This window comes from Haliotis asinina, chromosome 2 (assembly GCF_037392515.1).
Source record: "Haliotis asinina isolate JCU_RB_2024 chromosome 2, JCU_Hal_asi_v2, whole genome shotgun sequence".
NCBI lineage: Eukaryota > Metazoa > Mollusca > Gastropoda > Lepetellida > Haliotidae > Haliotis > Haliotis asinina.
The window spans coordinates 14,569,901-14,593,355 of record NC_090281.1 but is presented as its reverse complement, the minus strand read 5'-3'; the positions used below and the strand labels follow the sequence as shown (position 1 = coordinate 14,593,355).

The 23,455-nt window shown below is 41.5% G+C and overlaps 2 protein-coding genes across 2 annotated transcripts in view; one reads left to right on the top strand and one right to left on the bottom strand.

The window, feature by feature from the left end:
- The first annotated feature begins 1,217 nt into the window (after positions 1 to 1,217).
- On the top strand, positions 1,218 to 16,365 carry LOC137273287 (cytochrome P450 3A21-like). The gene is made up of 14 exons (XM_067805838.1): positions 1,218 to 1,332; positions 2,800 to 2,893; positions 4,783 to 4,835; positions 5,501 to 5,597; positions 6,835 to 6,951; positions 7,768 to 7,856; positions 8,234 to 8,379; positions 9,020 to 9,150; positions 11,366 to 11,489; positions 11,984 to 12,141; positions 12,565 to 12,653; positions 13,811 to 13,948; positions 14,536 to 14,698; positions 15,409 to 16,365. Exons 1-14 carry the CDS (start codon positions 1,265 to 1,267, stop codon positions 15,493 to 15,495), a joined length of 1,554 nt encoding a protein of 517 aa, XP_067661939.1. The 5' UTR covers positions 1,218 to 1,264; the 3' UTR covers positions 15,496 to 16,365.
- LOC137273284 (uncharacterized) overlaps positions 15,977 to 23,455 on the bottom strand; it is a 13,617-nt gene continuing 6,138 nt past the window's right edge. Inside the window, exons 2-4 of the mRNA XM_067805832.1 lie at positions 21,281 to 22,912; positions 18,648 to 19,190; positions 15,977 to 17,494 (exon numbers count right to left, since the gene is read on the bottom strand). Coding sequence (XP_067661933.1) covers positions 17,217 to 17,494; positions 18,648 to 19,190; positions 21,281 to 22,874 — 2,415 coding nt within the window. The 5' untranslated portion in view covers positions 22,875 to 22,912 and the 3' untranslated portion in view covers positions 15,977 to 17,216. The remainder of the gene's footprint in view (positions 17,495 to 18,647; positions 19,191 to 21,280; positions 22,913 to 23,455) is intronic.

The window sequence follows — 23,455 nt, the reverse complement described above, 5'->3', positions numbered from 1 at the left end:
ACCTAAATCCATTCACCCCTGCTTACACTGCCATCCTCTTAGGTATAATATTTTAACGTGTTACAATATCCTCCTTACAAACTCCTCCCTAGGAGGTAACAGTACATATTTACAATAAGGATGGATCCATTTTGCATGCGTTATGAACACATTTTATGTCTGATGGAAAAATAGTTACAATGACATAAAAGTGCCCCAATTGTTCTTTTAGGTACACTAATATATAGGAGACTGATTGATTTACGGGTACTAAACAACGTGTCTCATGAAAGTGTACTGCTGGCTTTTCGTTATTGTCATAAGTCAAGTTTACATCTCCGACCGACACCGACACCGACACCGACACCGACACCGACACACACACACACACACACACACACACACACACACCCCCACACACACACACAAATATATGCATGACACCGAAACACCGATAAGTTTCAACACCTTCACGGCTATAAAAAATACTCTGGGTCACAAATCAGTGTTGGCCACCGTGGTGCAATAATGCTGACCTACTACCACAGTGTATATAAGGCTTGAAGTCGGCTGTCATCTCGAGGTAAGATAACGTTCAAGTCTCGTTCAACAACAATGGACGTCTCAACTCTCCTACTGATCGCAGCTGGGACTGTACTGTGTGTCATCCTGCTTGGGTATTTGTGAGTATAACGACCATATTCATACTTACGCCCTGCTTATTAACTCAGTACCGTGCGTATTAACACAGTATGTAAGTGATATAACATCACATCCACTGCATATGCTCGGTCCTCTGTCAGTGATATGGCGTAGCTCGGCGGAAAGAGCGTTATGAACACATTTTATGTCTGATGGAAAAATAACTGGAAATAGTTACAATGACATAAAAGTGCCCCAATTGTTCTTTTAGGTACACTAATATATAGGAGACTGATTGATTTACGGGTACTAAACAACGTGTCTCATGAAAGTGTACTGCTGGCTTTTCGTTATTGTCATAAGTCAAGTTTACATCTCCGACCGACACCGACACCGACACCGACACCGACACCGACACCCACACCCACACCCACACCCACCCACCCACACACACACACAAATATATGCATGACACCGAAACACCGATAAGTTTCAACACCTTCACGGCTATAAAAAATACTCTGGGTCACAAATCAGTGTTGGCCACCGTGGTGCAATAATGCTGACCTACCACAGCGTATATAAGGCTTGAAGTCGGCTGTCATCTCGAGGTAAGATAACGTTCAAGTCTCGTTCAACAACAATGGACGTCTCAACTCTCCTACTGATCGCAGCTGGGACTGTACTGTGTGTCATCCTGCTTGGGTATTTGTGAGTACAACGACCATATTCATACTTACGCCCTGCTTATTAACTCAGTACCGTGCGTATTAACACAGTATGTAAGTGATATAACATCACATCCACTGCATATGCTCGGTCCTCTGTCAGTGATATGGCGTAGCTCGGCGGAAAGAGCCGAGGTTACCGCCACTCGAGCAAAGGGAGGTTATCGATCGTGTCACTGTGACCTGAAGGCTTTGTAATCTATGTCTGACTGATATTTCCGAAGTAGGCTAGTGACAAAAAAGAAAACATGATAAGTTATCACATCGTGTCGAGGGAAATACGGGGTTTTATCAGTCCCGAGTAAAGTTATATTCCCCGAGCCGGAGGAATACAACCTTCATTGAGGGACTGATATAACCCCGTATTTCCCTCGACACGGTGTGATAAGTTAACGCATTTATCTAGCTGAATGTTTTCACTAAATCAAAACAAAACAACACGCATCGAATCGACTTGCTGCCATGTTGACACCAGCTGATCGTTTGACCTCAATGCACCGCACATTATTAAAGGCTTGTCGATGCACGCTTTTCTCACTTCGCGTCGTCAACCGAGGCGTAGCGGGGTGATATGACTTTCGTAGCGGGGTTACGCGATTTTTATACTTCCGCTCGCGGATCGTGATGGATGTATCAGAGTCACGTGGACCAATCAAAACTCGACATTCTTACATGAGGCATGATAAAGTTGTTTGACATCGTATAAGAATCACTCATGCCTGACTACTATATAAGACTCTTTACTATAATGTGGCATCATGATCAAAGTTTTCATCCTTGGAGTACCACACCAGTTTTTGTCACCCGTTACAAACACATGCGACTGCAAAGCAATAATTCACCTAAAATGTAATAAAATGACTGAATTGAAATTAGAACATTGAATCTTTCAGTCCTCTGTGAGTGAACGAGTGCAGATTTACGCCGCACTCAGCAATATTCCAGCTATATGGCGGCGGTCTGTAAACAATCGAGTCTGGACCAGACACTCCAGTGATTAACAGCATGAGCATCGATCTGCGCAATTGGGAACCTATGACATGTGTCAGCCAAGTCAGCGAGCCTGACCACCCGATCCCGTTAGTCGCCTCTTACGACAAGCATAGTCGCTTAAGTCCTTAAGTTTAACACAATGAATCCTTGAAATATTGAATCATCCAGCATGAGTCATTGGGTCATTGAGACAATGAACCATTGAAACGCTGAATGCTTTCCAGTTTTTCATTCCTCGAAACCACAGCCAATTGGTTAAAGCGTTCGCTGGTCACGCCGAAGTAACGGGTTCGATTTCCCGCGAGCACACGTGTGCAGTGCTATTCCTGGTGTCCCCCGCTGTGATATTGCAGGAATCATGTTGAAAACGTAGTAAAACACAACTCACTCACTCCTTGTTCATCCTTGAATCAATGAATCTTGTCATCTTTGTAGGAAGCTTATTGTTTGTTCCCAGATACGCCACATGGACACACGACATGTTCAAGCTGATGGGGATCCCCGGGCCGGAACCAGGCTTGCTGGGAATAGTGACCTGCTACCAGACAGAGGTATGGAGACAGAGTCTTGACTGACAGGGTATGAAACCCAGCCAGATCAAAAGGCTGGTTGGCTGTAAAACCTGACGGCCCGCAAAAAAACCTTACTTGCCCGCAATTAATTTAATTTTGACAAGCAACTTAGTATCATCCAATTGGAATTCACCATTTATTTTTACGGTGGAAGTAATACTGATTTCCTACCCTGAAATATGATGAATATCTTCATTTACATGTCTAACTTTTAACCCGACCATCAAACAGGTGAATTTGAGAATCTGGCAGTTCTTGTTGAAAATAACACGTCACGGGCGTTCGGGCAGGCAGGTATTTCGAACGCTGTCATTAGTGAAATTTCCATAGACTTACATGTTTATTCACTGTTGCAAGAATATTTTTCATTATTCATGGGTAAAAGTCATTTTATTTTCATATATTGCAAACATCTTGGAAATCATCTCCTGCTTCATGTACATAATTTTCTTTTGATAAGTTATCGAATGACACCCGATTGAGCACCATATATAAATACAACTTCTAATCTATCGCATAGGCAGCCATGTTAAACTTGGCTGGTGTGTCTGATATATGTGTTTTTTTTAAACAGTTGCAGTTTTCTTTATAATGACCGGAAAATTGAATGGAAATTATGTGTGTGGCTGAGATGATTTCCCAGCTGGTAGATTAGTATTGAATGCAATTCGACCGAAACTGAATTCATGAAAATTATTCCTGCGAGAGTTAATAACAGGCAAGTCTATAGGAATTCACTAATGATGACCTACTTATGGCCAACTACTGCATATACTTTACACACTCCCGTTAAACGACAGCAACAAGGGCTGTGTATTAAACCCTATACTGTACGCTAGATATAAAATACTTGATTAATCAACTATATATTTTATGTCTTCTCACACGTATGTACGGAATGCATTGCATAGAGTTGGAAACAATCTCTAACATTTTTAACACACCTGGACTAATCTGAGAAAGTGAATGTTCTATAACGCCGCAGGCATGGTATCTACATATTTAGATTTGGTCTCTGTGCCCAAAGGAAGTCAGTCACTACAACATATGAAAGGCTGATTGGTTTGTTGTCTACACTCATCAATAGCTCAGCGACATGGCGGCGGTCTGTAAATAGTAGAGTCTGGACCAGATAATCCAGTGATCAACAACATGAGCATTGACCTACGTCATTGGGAACCGATGACATGTGTCCACATCTGTATTTATGCAATAATTGTCTACGGGTATTTCACTAAAGTACATGTATCCTGTTTTGGGAATTTTCATGCCGGCACGAAATTTACTTAATGACGAAGTTATATGCCTTGTTAGTCGACCACACAGTTTTGTCGTATGTTTCTGAAACATTTTACTTTATGACAGTATCTGTAATTGCGAAAACGTTAATTTGAAAGTGATACGTTTCCTTTGCCCGGTAGTTTATATACTAGGTCTCACGCCGTGATCAACCTGGTGGTATTTTACCCCTGTCGAGAATAGTAAGCGTCTAATGTAAAAAATGCATCCAACTGGGTAAAACGCATGAGTAAACTCTGGTTTTCCCCGCCGTGAGATTGCTGGAATATTGCCAAAAGCGGCGTAAAACATACTCATTTCCTTGCTCCATGCTACCAAGTAACGCTCCTTTAACTACATTCAATAACTAACAAGGTTCTCCTTTCACAAAGTACTAAGGTGATCGTAAATCACTAAGGTAACCTTAGTGCGATGGTAAAGAATAGGAGTTAAGGTTAACCTAAGTAATGGTTGCTTCATGAAAGGATCCCCAGAATGACAGGGGATCCCCAGAGGGAACTGGCCTGCCGCTGTTAACTGTTATGTATAAAAATTGAAAATTACACCGCTAATATTTGGTTGTTTTTCAGGGCCTAGCTGGCTGTGACCAGCGCCTTATAAAGGAGTATGGACGGGTTGTAGGGTACGTTCATTACACGCATTAAATCGGTAACCCTTGCAAAGGCATACTGAATGTCCTGATATAAATATTGGTATGCATTAATCTAAGCATATTTAGGGTTTAAAAAGCTTTTGATCCAAGCAACATCTGAAAAGAATCATTCAAAATATTTTGCTTTTACTGCTCGACATCTTACAAAGATTCAGAGTATGAAAATTCTCTTTCGCATATGGAAAGCGCCTTTTGAAACAGTGACTGAACAATGCTTCTGTTTAAGCAGTTTGCCTTGTGCACAGAATGTGTGAAGCAATATAATCCACCCCGGTAACTATTGTGATAGATCGTGAGTTATAAATAGATGTATTTGATATTTTGCATTTTGGTGTGGCACCGCAAACATGGATCGGGTACACGGTGGCCCTTTGATGTAAGGTAGAACAGAGCTGTGTCCCTTTTGATGCCAGGAACCTGTAAACAACTGTTGAAGCCGGTTTCGCTTTTGATATGGAAAGAGATTTGCCAGAACAATATACGTGTCCACTAGTTTCAGTGAAGGTGTCATCCAAGACCTGCAACACTTCGGACGTCACCCCTCCCCAAATGAAGCTATTCAGGAGCGATATAAACATGCAATATTTCACGGAGGCATCAAAGCAAACGTTCACCCCAACTGATTTCTGTTTCAGAGTATTTCATGGTCGCATCCCTTCCCTGCTGGTGTCAGACCCCGCGATGATCAAACAGATTTGTGTGAAGGACTTCTCCAACTTCGTCAACAGATCGGTGAGTTATCATTCAGAGGTTTGTTGGTGAATACTAAAACATACTGCTTCATGGATAACAACTTCTTGTATACAAGACACGTTGCCGGATTAGACAGGTGCCGGGTTTTACAGCTTCCACTGCATTGCATAGAGTGACGTTGATGGGTGTCTACAGCTAGCTAAGTCAAGGTCTTCTCGATCTTAGCTGTAAATGAATGTTGTTTTACTGCCAACATAAATAATCGTGCCATGTTCTTATAAACTAATGCTTTTTTTGAGTTGTCATAGCAACTGCTCTCTACATTAAGGTGGCAATTGTCGCAGTGTGGATCAATAGCCTTGACTTGGCAACAGGTTATTAAATTATAGCTTCACTTTCGTAAACAAGGAAGTCACATATCGTTCGGGATATCTAGTCTGTTTCACATGCTGTATTCCATGAGTAACAGCCGTTAAATGTGCGATTTTTTTAACACATCAGTTCATATTGGGACATTTCTATCTTTAATCGATTATTGGGTCCCAATTCTCGAAGGTTCGTAGCCCTAAGAATTCTTAAGTGCGATCGTAACCAAGAATGGGTTTAAGAAGTTCGTAGAGTTACCTGCGTATTAAGGTCGTTTCGATAATAGCTAGCCAGAGTCCTGTCTGCCATATTTCGACTCATTTCTTTCACTCTGAAACTCAACGCTATCATTCGTAGTCCTAAGAATTCTGAAGTTTGATCATAGCCAATAGGTTAAGTTTGGGTTTAAGATTTTCGTAGGGATACGAGAATAGCTAGTCAGAGGCATGTCTGCCACCATCCGATTCATTTTCTTTCAGTGTGAAACTCAATGCTCTCGTGGTTTCTGAGCCACTTTTCTGCTCATTGTGTATTAATGGTAGGATACTTCATAGAAGGCGACCTTTGTGCAACATTACATTTTGAATTACATTACGTTTCAATATGTTACATTGCATCATATCAGGTTACATTGCGTTACGCGACATGATATTACATTACATATGAACACATTACGGTACATTATGATACATTCCATTTATGTTTCAGTACATTATATTACGTTACATTATATCACATCACATTGCATTACATTACGTTACGTTATGTTACCATATAAACTGCAACGTGACTTGTAAGCCACAATCAAAACACAATGTTTATATCGTTTTAGAGAAACTAATTCTAAAGCACCAGGTGTGTACTTTCTTTTGTGCGTCAGTTTAGTTGCATATTTGTATGTTGTTCCCAGACATTCGGCCCAGTGCCAAAGATAGTGATGGATTGCATCGTTGAAATCTATGACGAACACTGGAAGTTCATGCGATGTGTCCTCAGTCCTACCTTCAGTACAGGCAAACTCAAACAGGTAAATAGTAGTCTCTGATCTCAAATTTAACTTTAGTTTATTACTGGATTATTGCCGTACTGTGTCCGTAATATTTACCACTATACGAATTGATTGGTTTGTAGGTAACATATACATTAACCCGGCAGTTCATTTGTACATGGGGCGGTGGGGTAACCTAGTGGTCAAAGCGTTCGCTCGTCACGCCGAGGACTCGGGTTTGATTCCACACTGTACCAAAACACAAAAGACTTCACAGCCATAAACATTCGTAACTACTCGTGTCATTCCGGCAAGTCGGATAGCGTCTCGTAACCCTCTCGTGACCATGTTTACGACTTTGTTCTGTCTAAGCGCATGGAGACAAAAGTAGTCTGTTCGTTTATTAAGGAAAGATAACTCTGAATTTCCAAACATGGCTCTTAGAATATCCTATATCCCGTGGGCAAAACAGCAATGCGGTCATTAGTTCCCTTTGCAGATAGGTTTCAGTGTTGAAAGTTGTTCATCCTGTAGCTCAAAGTTTATGTTTAAATAGCTCTTTGTGTAGTTTAGCAAAGTTTCAAAGTTCAACGGTTCCGCCATTTTCATGTTTTGACATGCATTTTACTACGCGCGATTTTATTGGTTTGCCATGATTCTTGGCAATAGTGGGGTACGAGTCTTCTTGTAGGTCACGGAAAGCGACGACTAGTTACGAATGAGTCATGAAAAGCCCTTATTGATGTCTAGGGGGCATAACTCTGGTATAATTTCAGACAAATTGTTTCAGGATTGTGCTTGCTATTCTCTGACTGTGGTTGTGTCCAGTTGAAGGTTTTGCTTTTGTTTATGCAGATGATGGTTCTGATCGAGAGATGTACACATTTGCTGGTCAGGAACGTGGATAAACTCGCAGAAAAGAAGAAAAACATTGAACTTAAACAGTAAGACTCGATCAGGGCGGAGGCTAGGAAACATGTAATAGAATGTTTACGATGGAAACAACAGTGAAATTATTAAAAGCGGACTTTTCTATTGATTTCTAAGGAATTAACCTCTAAAGTAACCAGACACATAAATGCCAACTTAATGATTACGTAGAGAGAGTCGGTGATGAGAGTAAGTGTCAACGTACCCTGAGGGCGTGGGGGCTGCTCATATATAATCAAACACCGGTTTACTTGGTCCAGAGTCGATTATTAATCACAGCGGTCGTCATATTACTGCAGTATTGCTTAGTAGCCTTAAACAACAACAACAACAACAACAACATAGCAAACCAAAACATAGCAAAAGGTTAATTTCTGTTAAATCTTTCTAGTCTGATGGGCTGCTACACCATGGACGTTATCGCCAACACCGGCTTCAGCATCGACCTCGACAGTCAGTCCAACTCCGACAACGTCTTCGTCACCTACTGCAGGAAGGCCATGAAACTCACCTTCCCATTTATCTTCCTTGTTACACGTGAGTCACAGCTCGTTACGTCACGCAATCACGCGAGATCTCGTAAGCACCTTGCGTAGAAGGGGCGGGTTCCGGTGTCATGGGATAGGGATCATTTCCGCTTTTTCGAGACTATTTTTCACCGAAATGCAATAGTGGGCGTTCTTTAGAATATAAGTAAGACAGATATCGCGTCCCATCTGCTTCGGCCATGCTTCAACAAGTTAGAGCCCTTTGTTCACAAAAAAAACAACAATTCCATCTACGGAGGGAAGCGGGGTTTTGTTTTGACATTGTTATGGAGTTGAAATATTATGGCAATGATTCATTAAAAGCAGCTTTTCAAACCTTCAATAAAGGGTTCTGTTCCCAAATTCTTAATGTAGAGCCGTTCTTTGTAGAGGACGCTCGTAAATGAGCCGCATTTCCTCATAAAGTGTATACCGTATCGAACATTTACATAAAAATAACCACCAATAATTTTGTCAGTCACGCTTAACCTATTAGCAAATCCAGTGTCATTAGTTTTCAGCGCTCCATGAAAACAATGTTCCCAGCTCACAATTTGTCCTTCACAGAAATCGGAATCAGTTATGTGTGAATTGTCAAGACTTCGTTTGCACTGGCGTTTTATACTAACGGTTGTCGTTGATACTTTCAGTGCTGTTTCCATTCACCAAGTCCGTGTTTGAGAAGGTGGACTTCCAGATTCTGGACACCGACAAAGACAAAGCGAAGTTCCGTTCCATGATTAAACAGGTGATCGAGGACAGGAAAAATAATCCCGACTCAGTAAGTAGCCTATCGTCATTGGGTCGAGGTAGTTTCATTAAGATCAGGTCTAAGTTCTTGTTACCGCTAAACAAAGACTAGGGGGCCGATCCACAAAGCGTTCGTAGCTCTAAGTCGAAGGTAAACTACACAGTTACGACAGGTCGTAACGTTTCGAATGCTTTAGGGATACGGGCCCTGAAGACTAAAGACGACGCCAGGACCATGTTTCTCAAGGCGACCGTAGCGCTAGCATGATCGTAACTTCCATACTTTGGCGTAGACTAACGACTGTCGTAACTCTACGATCGATTTAGGGAACCGAGTCCTGGGTCCCGTTCTTCAAAGCAATAGTAGCGCTACGATAACCGTAATTCCCATACTTTAACACAGACTTACGACAGTCATAACGATACGATCATTTTGAGAAACGGTGCCCTGGTTGGAACGACACTTACAGAAAGCGAAGGTTTTTTTTCGTGTAAGTGGTCTCTCACTGGTGTTGTCTCTCACAGCGTTGTCCTGTGATTTGTGCGGGTTTTTTTCCCAAATATAAGAGAAATATAAAATATTAAGTTTTCCACGTCCTCGTTTGCGTGAGGTTGCCGTTTGCTTGTCAATTCGAAGGCCCGGTTTCGATTCCCTGGTACAATATGTGAAGTCAGTTTCTGGTGTTCCCCTCAGTAGTGTTAGTGGAATATTGCTTAAAGCATCATAAAATCGAAATTACCCACCCTTAGGGGTGAGGCTTTGTCATTGTCCAATCCCTTGGTGGTAGTATCCAGCATTTGTACGTGGGTGATTGAAATTGTGAACATGAGGAGGAGTTTGATCAAAATACTTTTATGTGACATCTGTGATATGTTTCCTGTTGGAGGGATATCTACGTTTGACGAAAAGAGCTTTATGTGACATCTGTGATATGTTTCCTGTTGGAGGGATATCTACATTTGATGAAAATAGCTTTATGTGATATCTGTGATATGTTTCCTGTTGGAGTGATACTTACGTTTCATCAAAATAGCAAAATAGCTTTATGTGACATCTGTGCTATGTTTTCTGTTGGAGGGATATTTATGTTTGATCAAAATAGCTTTATGTGACATCTGTGCTATGTTTTCTGTTGGAGGGAAATTTTTGTTTGATCAAAATAGCTTGATGTGACATCTGTGATATGTTTCCTGTTGGAGGGATATCTACGTTTGACGAAAAGAGCTTTATGTGACATCTGTGATATGTTTCCTGTTGGAGGGATATCTACATTTGATGAAAATAGCTTTATGTGATATCTGTGATATGTTTCCTGTTGGAGTGATACTTACGTTTCATCAAAATAGCAAAATAGCTTTATGTGACATCTGTGCTATGTTTTCTGTTGGAGGGATATTTATGTTTGATCAAAATAGCTTTATGTGACATCTGTGCTATGTTTTCTGTTGGAGGGAAATTTTTGTTTGATCAAAATAGCTTGATGTGACATCTGTGATATGTTTCCTGTTATTCTAGTGTTCCTTTTTGACTGGCATAGAGACCACATGGTAATTTTCCGTCCAAAATATGAAAGAGACACTTTTTCTGGACACAATATTGCGGAAATACTGCCGACAAAACATCGGTGCTAAGTCGGCACCATTATTTTTAAGGAATAGAGAGTTATTCGGACATTATCCTCTACAAACTGTGAGATATTGCTTGTGTCAGATCAAACGATCTACTCTCACTTTTTGACAGTAGATTTTGTACAATGCCCTGACATCATCACTGACATGGCTCTCAGTGTTATGAAGACGTCACAATGCTATGAGGACGCCACAAAGCTGTGACATCGCTGCACTGCAAGTACAATGTTCAGATATGTACATTTTTCACTGAAAACTAATCAGGAGTGATTTTTGCTGATAAATAGAACCTCACCTGTCTGCTGATGTCAGTTATATCGCCAGTCGTTGATAAAAGTATCAAGTATCTGGTTGATATCAGTAGACAGTTGGGTAAGATGTTCTATGTAACCGAACGGGTCACTAGCAGTCATGAAGCTTGCAAACATGCCCATATACCTCAGATCGGTGATGGGGTAGCCTAATGGTTAAACAGTCCGCACGTCACGCTGAAGGCCCGGGTTCGACTCCCCACGCAGGTACAATGTGTAAATCCATTTCTGATGTTCCCCCGCCGTGATGCTGAAAGCGGCGTAGAACCTTACTCACTCACTCATTTATGTCATGTCTCCACACAGGGTCACAGTGACATCCTGCAGGCGATGTTGGACACCCACAAGGAGGAGTCTTCACAAGACCCGGATGATGATTCTGATGACGACACAGAGACCAAGCTGGACTTCAAATACTTCAAGAAGCGAGGTAGTCACCGTTCACAAATCATACTCATTAGAATCCATGCTGTTTATACGTGCTGAAAACATTACGAAAAAAAGTTATAGGAATATCCAGGAGTCTTTTCTGGTTCTGGTTGTCATTGGCATCATAGCGTACTGTGTAAATACAAAGGTCAGATATCAGAGATAAAATATGTAAACCCCTGTCCCAATATGTCTACGAAGCGCACACAACCACCACCTTCAAGTACCAGTACTAGTCGTTCAGTCTGTTTGGTGTCATGATACTTCTTAAACTACTTTTTTCCCTGATCGATCATAAAGCGTCAGATTTCAGATCCTTTCGGGTACAGAGGCTTCAGGACCATGTGTCTTATTTAGGTTTTGTGCACTTATCCCTATTTCGAGATAATTACTCATTCATCGTTCTCATATGAACCCAAAACGGATTAGCTAGGATTAGCCGTGTTTGGGTGTTGATTTAGCAAGGCGTGCAGGTATATCGTCTATATATGTCAGGTCTGACAAACTACGAGATCTTCTGCAACTCCCACATCTTCCTCCTTGCCGGCTACGACACCACCTCCAACGCCTTGACCTTCACCGCCTATCTATTGGCTAAACACCCAGAGATCCAGGAGAAGCTGTACCAGTCGATAAGGACACACATTGGCGACGTGAGTTCCCAGAATGAGATTCATCTGTATTCAATTTCAGACATTTAGACAAAATATATTCAGTTTATATTCAGTCAGTTCCTATTTGATTTACATCTAGTAAAACCCGTGAAGTTTCGGGGTAGAATAGGCCCTCAGCAACCCATGCTTGCCATGAAAGGCGCCCATGCTTGTCGTAAGAGGCGACTAACGGGATCGGGTGGTCAAGCTTGTTGACTTGCTTGACACATGTCATCGGTTTCCACTTGCGCAGATTAATGCTCATGCTTTTGATCACTGGATTGTCTGGTCCAGACTCGATCATTTACAGACCGCCGCCATATAGCTGGAATATTGTGGAGTGCGGCGAAAAACTAAACTCACTCATTCACTCACTTACACCAAGAAATGTTCGTCATCATTGTGTGTATTATGTTTGTGTAGAAAAAGCCCACGTACGCCGACGTGACGAAGCTACAGTACCTGGAGAACGTGTTCCTGGAAACTCTGAGACTCTATCCCCCGGCAACCAGGTCAGTGGAGCCTCACTACACCTACAGCTTGTTCAGCTTGCCCTGTTGGGTCTATTATTGTGAAGGGTTGCACCTTTGTCAGTTGATTCTCAACGGGTCCGTACAGCTCAGTGTCGAGAATCATCAGCGATGTCCTAACTTTCTTTAAAAGAAGACAGCTAAAGATGATTTAATGTTTCCTATTCGGGCTTTTAGGCTGCTAGCAACAGCAGTAGCTGGTGTTTCCAGTGATAACTGAACTGGCTGTAGAGAGGGAATGCGAGAGTGAATCGGATTGTGACAGTAGCTTACGTCTGTACTTGTGAAGTTAGTAAACCAGAGACCCGTGAAGGTCCCGGGGTAGAATAGGCCTTCAGCAACCCATGCTTGCCATAAAAGGCGACTCAGCTTGTCGTAAGAGGCGACTAACGGGATCGGGTGGTCAGACTCGCTGACTTGGTTGACACATGTCATCGGTTCCCAATTTGCGCAGATCGATGCTCATGTTGTTGATCACTGGATTGTCTGGTCCAGACTCGATTATTTACAGACCGCCGCCATATAGCTGGAATATTGCTGAGTGCGGCGTAAAACTAAACTCACACACTCACTAGTAAACCAGAATAGATACCATATGACTGTATATACAGTACGATACAATACAATACGATACAATACAATACAATACAATACAATACAATTAAATCAGGCTTCGCACAAACGCAACATTAACACCATTCTCTGCTCCCCTGTTTAATGAAGTTAACTCGAACTGCCGTTTGTGCCATTTGACCTCCCGGGTCAGGCGCGTGTAGATTAGCTCAAGTCAAGCTGAATCAACTGTACATACAAAGGCAGGTCTTGTCGTAACTAGTACTCGATAGAAATACCTTTTTGATGAAGAACCTGCTGATTGATCTTTGTAGCGTAACTCTTGTAGTTATGGACGGGTGACTGAGTGATTCGGGTTTTAGCAGTATTCGAGCACTGTCATGGCTTGGGGTACCAGAAACTGGCTTCACACGTTTGCCAATGCGGGGAATCGAACCCGGGTCCTCGGTGTATTTGGCGAACGCTTTAACGACTATTCTACCCCTTCGCTCCTATGGACGACGTGTGAAGGAAAGTACCCATATGTGTTAGCCCGTTTACAGACCCTGAGTTCTGTTTTCTTCTAGGGTCACACGAGTTCCCGCCAAGAGTACCAACATCAACGGTTACCACATCCCCGCCGGCCTGCCTATCATCATACCCGTGTACGCCATACAGCATGATCCAGAGTTCTGGTCCGATCCGGAAAAATTCGACCCTGACAGGTAATGTAATGTAAGATTCATAAATCATATGTACGAGGCTCTTCCAGCTTAGTGGTCTTTTACACGGATATTCCTGCACACGTGTCGAATTTCTCCCATTCACCCTTGTTAGTCATTTCAATGTTGGTTGTTTTAAGCGGGGTTTGGGAGGGAGAAGGGGTTGTAATATTGGGTCTGAAGTAGAATCGTCTTTTCAAAATCGGGTCACTCAAAGGTGACAAAATGGGAGTCACAGAGGTTAGTTTTACAGTTTTACACCGATTTTAGCAATATTCCAGCAATATCACGCAGGGGGACACCAGAAATGATGGGTGCAATGTTTGAAGCGAACAGGGTATTTGGCGTGACGAGCTAGCTCTTTAACAAGTAACCTTCCCCAAATGGGACATAGAAATGCAAGATGCGAGATAATTCTCCTGTGTAGACATTCTAGAAATCAAGACCGTGGGTTCGAATCCCAGTTTACATCGAGTTTTCATAGTTTTGCCTGTGCTCGCGAGTCTCAGTTCCAGCTTACTTCAAAGTCAAGATGACATACAGTTATTAAACTGACATTTGTTTCAAAAATGATATTTTTCTACATCAAGGTTTCTTCCTGAGAATAAGCATGAGCTACACAACTACATGTGGATGCCGTTCGGCGTCGGACCCCGGAACTGTCTGGGGATGAGGCTCGCCTTACTGGAAGCCAAGATGGCGATAGTAGCGTTAGTGCAGAACTTCCGGTTTGTTATGAGCCCGGAAACAGAGGTCAGTTGTTTTACCGAGTACTAAACGTTATTTCCTTAGCTCACCTGACTAGAACACCTGCCATGTGTATTATCAGTCATCTGCTATACTAACCTATAAATAGTTTCCCACTGAAGATAGTAAATACCTTTATGTTGCAATACGGTTAGTTCGAAGTTATGTTTCAAAATATATAGTGCCTTTCCCATGACATAAAGGGCTGCAATATCTGGCCCAGGTTATTCATATACAAGCTTTCGTATTATAGATGACAACGTACTGACATTGCTTATGAAATTCAAGACCCGTTGAGATCCATGTTATAATTGATCTTCAGTAACTCATGCTTGTAAGGGGCGACTAACGGGATCGGGTGGTCAGACTCGCTGATTAGTCTGACACATGTCATCTTTTCGCAATTGCGTAGATCGATGCTCATGCTGTTGACCACTGGGTTGTTTGCTCAATACTTGATCATTTACAGGCCTTTGCCATATTGCTAAAACTAAACTCACTCAGTGTGAAATACAAAGGCTATATCTGGTCAAAACGTACATACAAACACTTGGAATGCAGCGTTGAATTCAAACATTCATTTGCTGAATTATTTTCGTTGAATCGCTTCACTTCTGCACCTTAACCAAATGATAAATAATGACGAATGTTCTTTGGCGAGTGTTGGCGGTAACCTTTTATGTTTTCAAAGGTGTTTCTGTTTTTTCTTTTTTCAGGCAGCTGTCAAACTTGAAAAGGGTGGTTTCGTTAGACCAGAAAACGATCTTTATATTGGCGTTGAGAGACGCCAGCAGGCTACATAACAGCCTTCAGTACAGTCTGTAAGACATTCTTCAACCGAGACACAACCAGAAACTGATTACCTTTGACAAGAAAAAGATGGAAGAAGGATTTGAAGAAATGTCGAAACGTGATTCTTTGTTTTGGAATTTGTTCTGTGCAATTTTGACAGACGTTGGCATTGGCCGAAGAATTGTGTCATCAGCGTAGATGCTGATTTTGAAAACGTTTGTAAGGGTGGAAATTACAATTTAATATGTGGTTGGTCGATGTTCCAGACCGCAGGCAAATGTGAAACGCATACTGTCTCTAATTACATGAGTATACATATATTCGTAGGCGGATTCAGAGAGGAGGTGAAAATGATTTTGTGTTGCGCCCCTCCCCACCCACCCCCCCTTTTTTTCTCAAAAAACTGTATCCTCACCTGCTTATACATCCACATGTATCCGAATGAGTAATATATCTGATCTCTCATCAATACATCAGAAATCAGACAAGACATTATGCATGTGACTTTATTACATATCAAATCCACTAGAACATACATGTTACAATCCAGTGGCGACAAACGTAAGACCCCATTTGTCGAGAACCTTTGAGATGCGATAGTGTCGTATAGTGAGGTAAATGACTACGCTTGCCGCTTTGTGCGTTTACTGTTTACGCGTCAGGTAACCTTACCTTTGAGATTGACCAGTCATGATCAGAGCACAGCTTACCAAATAGCGAAAGTGGACCATCGCATATACGTTTTGAACCTTTACCCCGAAAAGCTTAAGGTCTGTACCCGAACGCCTCCGCATGCTATTTTCCGTGCGATCGCGTCCGGGTGATGTAAATGGAGCACTCTACAATACTGTCAACGGTGAGTAAACAGTCACGGAAAATACCGTTTTTGTCAAATATTCAAGGATGTCATCTTGCGGAAATATTACCTAATGGTAACCATGTCATCAGAAAGAACTAAGTGTATATACTGCAGGTAAAAATCTGCGTTTTATGCGAATTTATTTTTTTTTGTAGAGGGATCAGTCTCATGATCAGAGACTGGGGAATTCTGTATGTCCCGCCAAACCATAAACAGTAGCTGTTGTTTGATTGGTTAATTCCGTTCGATCGTCTCGCGATTGATTAGACGGTCACAGGTCGCGCAAAGGTTACCTGATGTGACCTCCTACTCAGAAGAGGAGTGTAAAGAATAATGCTGAGATTAGGTTTATTTAGAGTGTCTCTCTCTTACTCTCTGTGTCAGGTGAGCTAGTGAGTTAACTTTTTACGCCGCTTTTAGCAATATTCCAGCAACACATTACGGCGCAGACACCATAAACAGGCTTCACGATATTAAAGCATCTTATTATCGCACAAGGACAAAATATCAGATACCACATGCTTAAGACTATAATTAATCTAACCTAATCCTGGGGGTGACATATTCAGTCACAACACGCGGTAATATAATAATAAGAGAACGCTTTAACCACTAAGTTACCCCTGAACCACTAGGTTCACCAGACCTTGACCTTAGTATATATGGGATTTCTTCACTAAGTTATTGGTACCAACTGCAAATTTATGCAGATGGATTTGCTCGAGGATCATGCATCAGATTGCTTAAAAGCATGTGCATTTATTGTGCATGTGAACCTGCATGCTGGTGTAAAGTGCAGCTAAGGCTACTTTCAGTGCAGCTGTGTCTACTTTCAGTTCAGCTGTGTCTACTTTCAGTGCGGCTGTGTCACTTTCAAGCACTGGCATATTTGATATCCACGTCCATTGAGTCGGCAATCAAAGCTAAGTCACATTCCCGGAGAACCCTTTTCAGTTCTGCAATGGTAGCATCTTTAGATCTACGCATTTTCCAAAGCAGCAAAGCCTGCAAAGCTTGTTCATGGAGGTTGCGACTATATTTGTATTCCAGATGTTCAATGTCCTTGTTTTCTAACCCAAGAGCCAAAGCTACGCGTCTCCATTCGTGTCCAAGTTGTCTTGAAACCTCTTGCAGCAAACAGTCTGGTATTGCTGATGGGAAGAAACGAATATTATTTAAGAGACCGACACTCATTAGTGTAAGAGAATAAATACGGTAGTACCAAATATTTTTTAAAGTAATGAAATATATGTATTTAAGAAATAAAGGCAGATACAAAAAAAGACTTGTTCAGCTTGACCTGATCAGGTGAATGATAATGCCTTGCATCACCGTGTCACAACTAGTTGGGTCTATTATAGTGAAGCGATGCACCTTCGTCAACTTATGTCCGAGTCCAGGTCGCCGTTTGACATCTCAGTGTCGGGAAATCGTCACTTGTATCCTAATTTTCTTTTAAAAAGAAAGCTACAGATGGTTTAATGTTTCGGATTCGGGCTTTTAGGCAGCAACAACTGGTGTTTCCGGTGATAATTGTACTGGCTGTAGAGAATGATAGCGAGAGTGAATCGGATTCTGACAGTAACTGACGTCTGTATGTTGTAAAGTTAGTAAACCAGAATATATATATATATATATATCATATGACTGTATATACAATGCAGTTAAAACACGCTTCGCACAAACGCAACATTAATAACATTATCTGCTCCCCTGTTTCATGAAGTTAACTCGACCAGCCGTTTGTGTCATTTGACCTTCCGGGTCATGCATATGTAGAGTAGCTCAGGTCAAGGTGAACATGCTGTATGCTTGTTTATTGGTTATATACTAGTATATAACGTTGTCCTATAGCTGGAATATTACCGAGAGCGGGCCGCGGAAACCTACGTCATGGCAACCAACTGCAGACCCGTGAAATGTTTTGAGCATGTAATCAAAGCAAGAGTCTTGATCTGTAATTCCATGCAGACATACTTTATGGCGGCCTCGTTCGGATAACAGACCGTTAACTGCTGTCGATAAAAACTTCAAACTGACGTCATACAGTTGGTCACATGACTACACGTAAACATCAACCAAAACCAAACAACAATACGATATAAAGTACTGATATGAGATAAATAGTTGAGTGTATCTTGCCGGGCTTCCGGGCATTTCACACATTTCTTTTCGAGGTAATTTACAATCTCCTATAAGTAAATTATGTAAACTCAGAAGTCAAAATTACATGTTAATGAGAGCCATGTCTGACATACATTCAGTTTTGTTTAAAGAAAATACGTATTTGAAGCATGATCCTACCGCTAACAGGAAACTGTAGACTTGGCGATCTGTGAATGCTGTGCTGGGGAGATACAGCCATCATGCTCTCCGTAGACTGGATACTCGGTGATCGAGCGATACAAGCAAATCCATTAACACCATCTCCTTTAGGAACATCCAACTTCGACTGTTCGTGAATGATAATTCTCTGAGGGGTTTCTGTAAGTACCTTGGAGTATTTGTACATCTTGTACTGGCTTGGTTCGGGGTCTGAGTGGTGTTCAAATACATCCGGATATGGAAAGGACATTTTGTTTGGAATTGTTCTGTGCGGAGACGCGTTGGCATGTACAGATAGAGAACTTATTCCTTGCATAAGTGACTCAGAGCTGGACTTTGATGACCCGGATCCAGATTGTGTGGTACACAGGTCAACTTCATTTTTGTAACAAAGCTCATGTTGAAATGGTCTTGGTGTTTCGGGTGGCACTCTGACCATGATACCACCATGAATCTCCTGAACTGGAGCAACACTTTCTGTTAGCCTTCTCTCTATCACATCAGATGGAATGGAATCCGGTGCTGAAACAAGGACAAAATGGATATGAATTGCAGTTTCTATTTCGACAGTTACTACATTCGACTCAGTAACTGATAGTTGGGTCTGACAGAAACTAAAAAGCGTTTTACTGTAACATTGTTGAACTCCTTTTCTGGTATGTCCGACAGTGGTATTGAAACTAAATTAGAACATAACTGCATTACAGTGATTGAAATATTGAAAGCATCTGTTTCAGATCCCGTTGACTTGAATCATTCTTACAAAATAAACATAACAGAGAATGTTATTAAACTTGAATCAAGTCTCATGTAGGAAATAACAGTTCTAGCTAATATAACAATTCTAGTTCATCGTCACTGGTTCCTTGATTTGACCATAAACCCAGGGGACCCATTAAACTAGAGCATGAATTTTTCAATTTAACGTAGATTCAATGCGTCCAGATTGAACAAAATATAAGGTTTATCATTTCATAGTGAATTTGATAACTTTCTAATATCTGTGCAAACAAGCCAGGAAAGTTGACTCAACAGAGTATTTCTTCCAGTTTGACACAAAGATCATATTACACCTTTGTCGATATCATTGCACCCGGAGCATATTGTGAATGTGCTCACTCACAAGCATATGTTGCCCTGGCTCATCGACAGGAGACCCGTGAAAGTCCCGGGGTAGAATAGGCCTTCAGCAATCCATGCTTGCCACAAAAGGCGACCTTGCTTGTCGTAAGAGGCGACTAACGGGATCGGGTGGTCAGGCCTGATGACTTGGTCGAAACATGTCATCGGTTCCCAATTGCGCAGATCGATGCTCATGTTGTTGATCTCTGGATTGTCTCGTCCAGACATTATTTACAGACCGCCGCCATATAGCTTGAACATTGCCGAGTGCGGCGTAAAACTAAACTTACTCACTCACTCATCAACAGGAAAATGAAAACTTTGTAAAGTTTGAGAGGCTGATTTCGATATGAATTATTCCTATTATTTTCTCTCAATGTGAAATGGATCCAGCCAAACCATAAAAAGTGTACTTACAGAAATATCAAGAAATTGAATCGGGTACTACCCAAAAGATAAAATGGCGAATCTATACCATACTGTCCTTGTGGTTTCCATGGAAAGTATATTGCTATTGTCTCTATGCTATTATCACGGGAAAAAACTTGATGAAACAGCTGCAACCAAAATCCTCTGATCCCTGTCCCATTCCAACAATGCCCCTTCTAATCATACGTTAAATTCTGCAGTCTGGTAAAGTGCCAAGATCTTTTTAAAATGTCATATTTAAGTCCCATGTTAGAAAGGAAGGACATTATAGGAGCAGACTGAATAACTATAGGTCTGTATTAACTTTACCTTTCCTATCAAAGCTACTTGAGAACACGTTCCCAGAAACATCTGACCAGAAAGAGTGGATGGGGAATAGCAATCAGCTTACTGGATCAGACACAGTACCAAAACAGCGTTGGCAAGGGTCCCAAACAGAAACCGGGCATCATGGACACTTCTTTGTACAAATTATACTTGTCTGGTAGATACCAGAGAATAGATGTACCGCAAGGTTCAGTATTGGGACCAATCTTCTTAACACTAAACCCAAGGTAGTGTCACTGCAGGAAATGGCCCGAGACGGTATCAGTACGCTGGTATTGACATAAGGCACTGAATGGCAACTCACATGCTTGAAATATACATTCAGTCACACCTAGTTATACCTCCCCTGGATATATCGCTAAACTGGTTATACCACCATGAGTTGCAAGAACGGCTTTCCTCTCTCTAAAATTCCCTGGACAGTGTGCCACCGCTAGCCTCTCTATACATGCTCGTTTTATCATTATGAATTGTATGCAGGTTGGCATCTCCATAAAACAGTACTCCTGTAACCAACAAGCAGTTTAATTGACCTGTTCTTGATATTTAGTAGATTCCAATGAGATTCATTGGTCCAAAATATCATACATAGTTTACTTATACATGTACTGCCTTGCCCATTCGTGTCATATTTACATTATTCTACTTGGCAGAAAGCAGTTTGGGCATCAATATTCATGCTGTATTTCGGACATCTTTAGTCATAAACGTAACTAGCATCTGAAGCAACCTACCGTAAAATAAGAATTTTCCGGCTTCCACGGCAAGAGTCTTTTCAAAAGATCCATCTTCTTTGGCAATGTACACTGCCAATATTCCTGTTCTCTCTGTCTCATCTAGCTGGGCAACTCTGGGGATAAGCACAGTGCTTCCTGAGTCGAGACCACTTTCTTCCAACGTTTCCTTGTCCTCAAGACATCTACTATTATGAATGATGCTTATCTTTGAAGGGTGACTTCCAAACTGATTAGCAAGGAAGTGCTTTATTTTCCCAATAGTAGACTGCTTGTAGTTTAGTGTCAGGTGTAGTGTTTCTCTTCCAGGTTGACGGACGCTGAGGTACACTGGTTCTTGGAAGACATTAACATGGATTGTGTCCTCACTCCGGATATGATAATCTTGTATCAGATTTGCATTCTGCATTTCTTTTTCTTCAAAGAACATCTGCTGTTGGAGTACTGGTATAGACATATGCTCCTGTATTATCTCTTTCAGGTGTTGAACAGTGTCAAGTTTGAACAGATTTTCATCAAAACTGTTTACTTGCCCACCTTCTTTAAGTTTGATGAATACGTGCATCTTCTTTGTGACTTTTGCAGTCACTACACATTTGTGTCGAAAGCCCATTTTTTCTGACAATGTCACTTCCCTCAACCTTTTGTTCTTGATGAACAGGCGAAGTGCACTTGCTTGGTACTCTGCAAGTGAAGATATCTCCTCTCGAAGTGCTGCTGTTGTCATGGGGGAGGAAACAAGTAGGATTTTAGGTGTGTGTTCTGCTCCAGAATCTTCAAATTTCACGGTAATGGGAAATGAGTCCACAGGTTTAACATGAACAACCAGTCTTCCTCTCTCCTGCAATGACATTCTCTTCTGTTGATCAAAACAGTAATATTCATCTTCCTTTGCTAGATGCTTGCCAGTTGAAAACCACACATCATCAGTTCGAGATCGAAGACCTGGAAATTCTTGCCAAAATTGTTTTTTGAACACGCGTTTCATTTCACCAATACTACTTGTTGGGGAACACATCATGGTATACTTGTTTTGAACATTCTGTTTTGGTGTATGAAAGCATTCAATGGCTTCATTTGATGAAACAAAACACGAAACATAATCTCCATTTTTGAACAGGGAACCAATCGTCAACGAATCATCGTCAATGCGCTTCCCTTTATAAAACAATGAAGTCGGTTTGCCATTGTGAAAACGCTCATTTTCCCGGATGACGGATTTCATGGTTAGTATCGAACAGTCAGGAGGCAAACCAACACAACCAACATTATACCTGGCATAATGCAATGATCGTACCTCAAAGTCACATGGGAAATTGATGAAAATAACAAGATTGTCAAGATTATTATGAATTACCACTTTTTCTCTTTCTGGACAGATATAGATAAATTCTTCACTCACGCCATGTGATTTTGCAAGCTTTTTCTTTATGTCTCTAAGGAAAGATGCAGAATGATATAATTTGCTAGGCTTGCTGAATATGATCGAGCTCTTCCCGCGAAGGTCGTATATATGCATGCTATGTGCAGATCTGAATCTTTCATCAATAAGTGATACCAGCATTCCGTCATTGTCGTCACTTTCGAACTCCATTATTTTCTTTTGTCCTCGTTAACTTGAAATTCCACTGACTGAAACAGAGTGTCAGGAAGGAATTGTTGGTAAATGAAGGAAATGTAATACACAGCCCTCCCTACCCAATGTGTAGACTAAAAGGCTGCTGTGTAAGGGTGAGATATGACATATCACATTTCACGAATATGTTAGCATATCCTGAAGCCGGACAGAATACAGCAGTTACACATATAACAACAAAGGGAAGATTTGGTCAGCTGAGAGACGTACTTACTTACACAGTCTAGCATAAACAGTTTGATAAACACAAGAGTGATCTTGCCCAGCTGAATTAGAGTTGTGGTAGTCTTCACTTCGACATCTAGCTGTCATGAAGCGTCAGCAGAGCAAAAGGCATAAAGAACACTTCATAACCCCTAATCGCATACCGTATTGGATCATGATGGGGGTGAGCAGATGTCCATATTGTGGAAAGAGACACCAGAAGTAGATGCACGGGTCAACTCAACACTTACCTCCTCCTCTTCCTCACATGACATGGCTTGATCTAACCCCTACCGAGTCGCACTGGTTGGTATTTTACTCAGATACAGTCATTT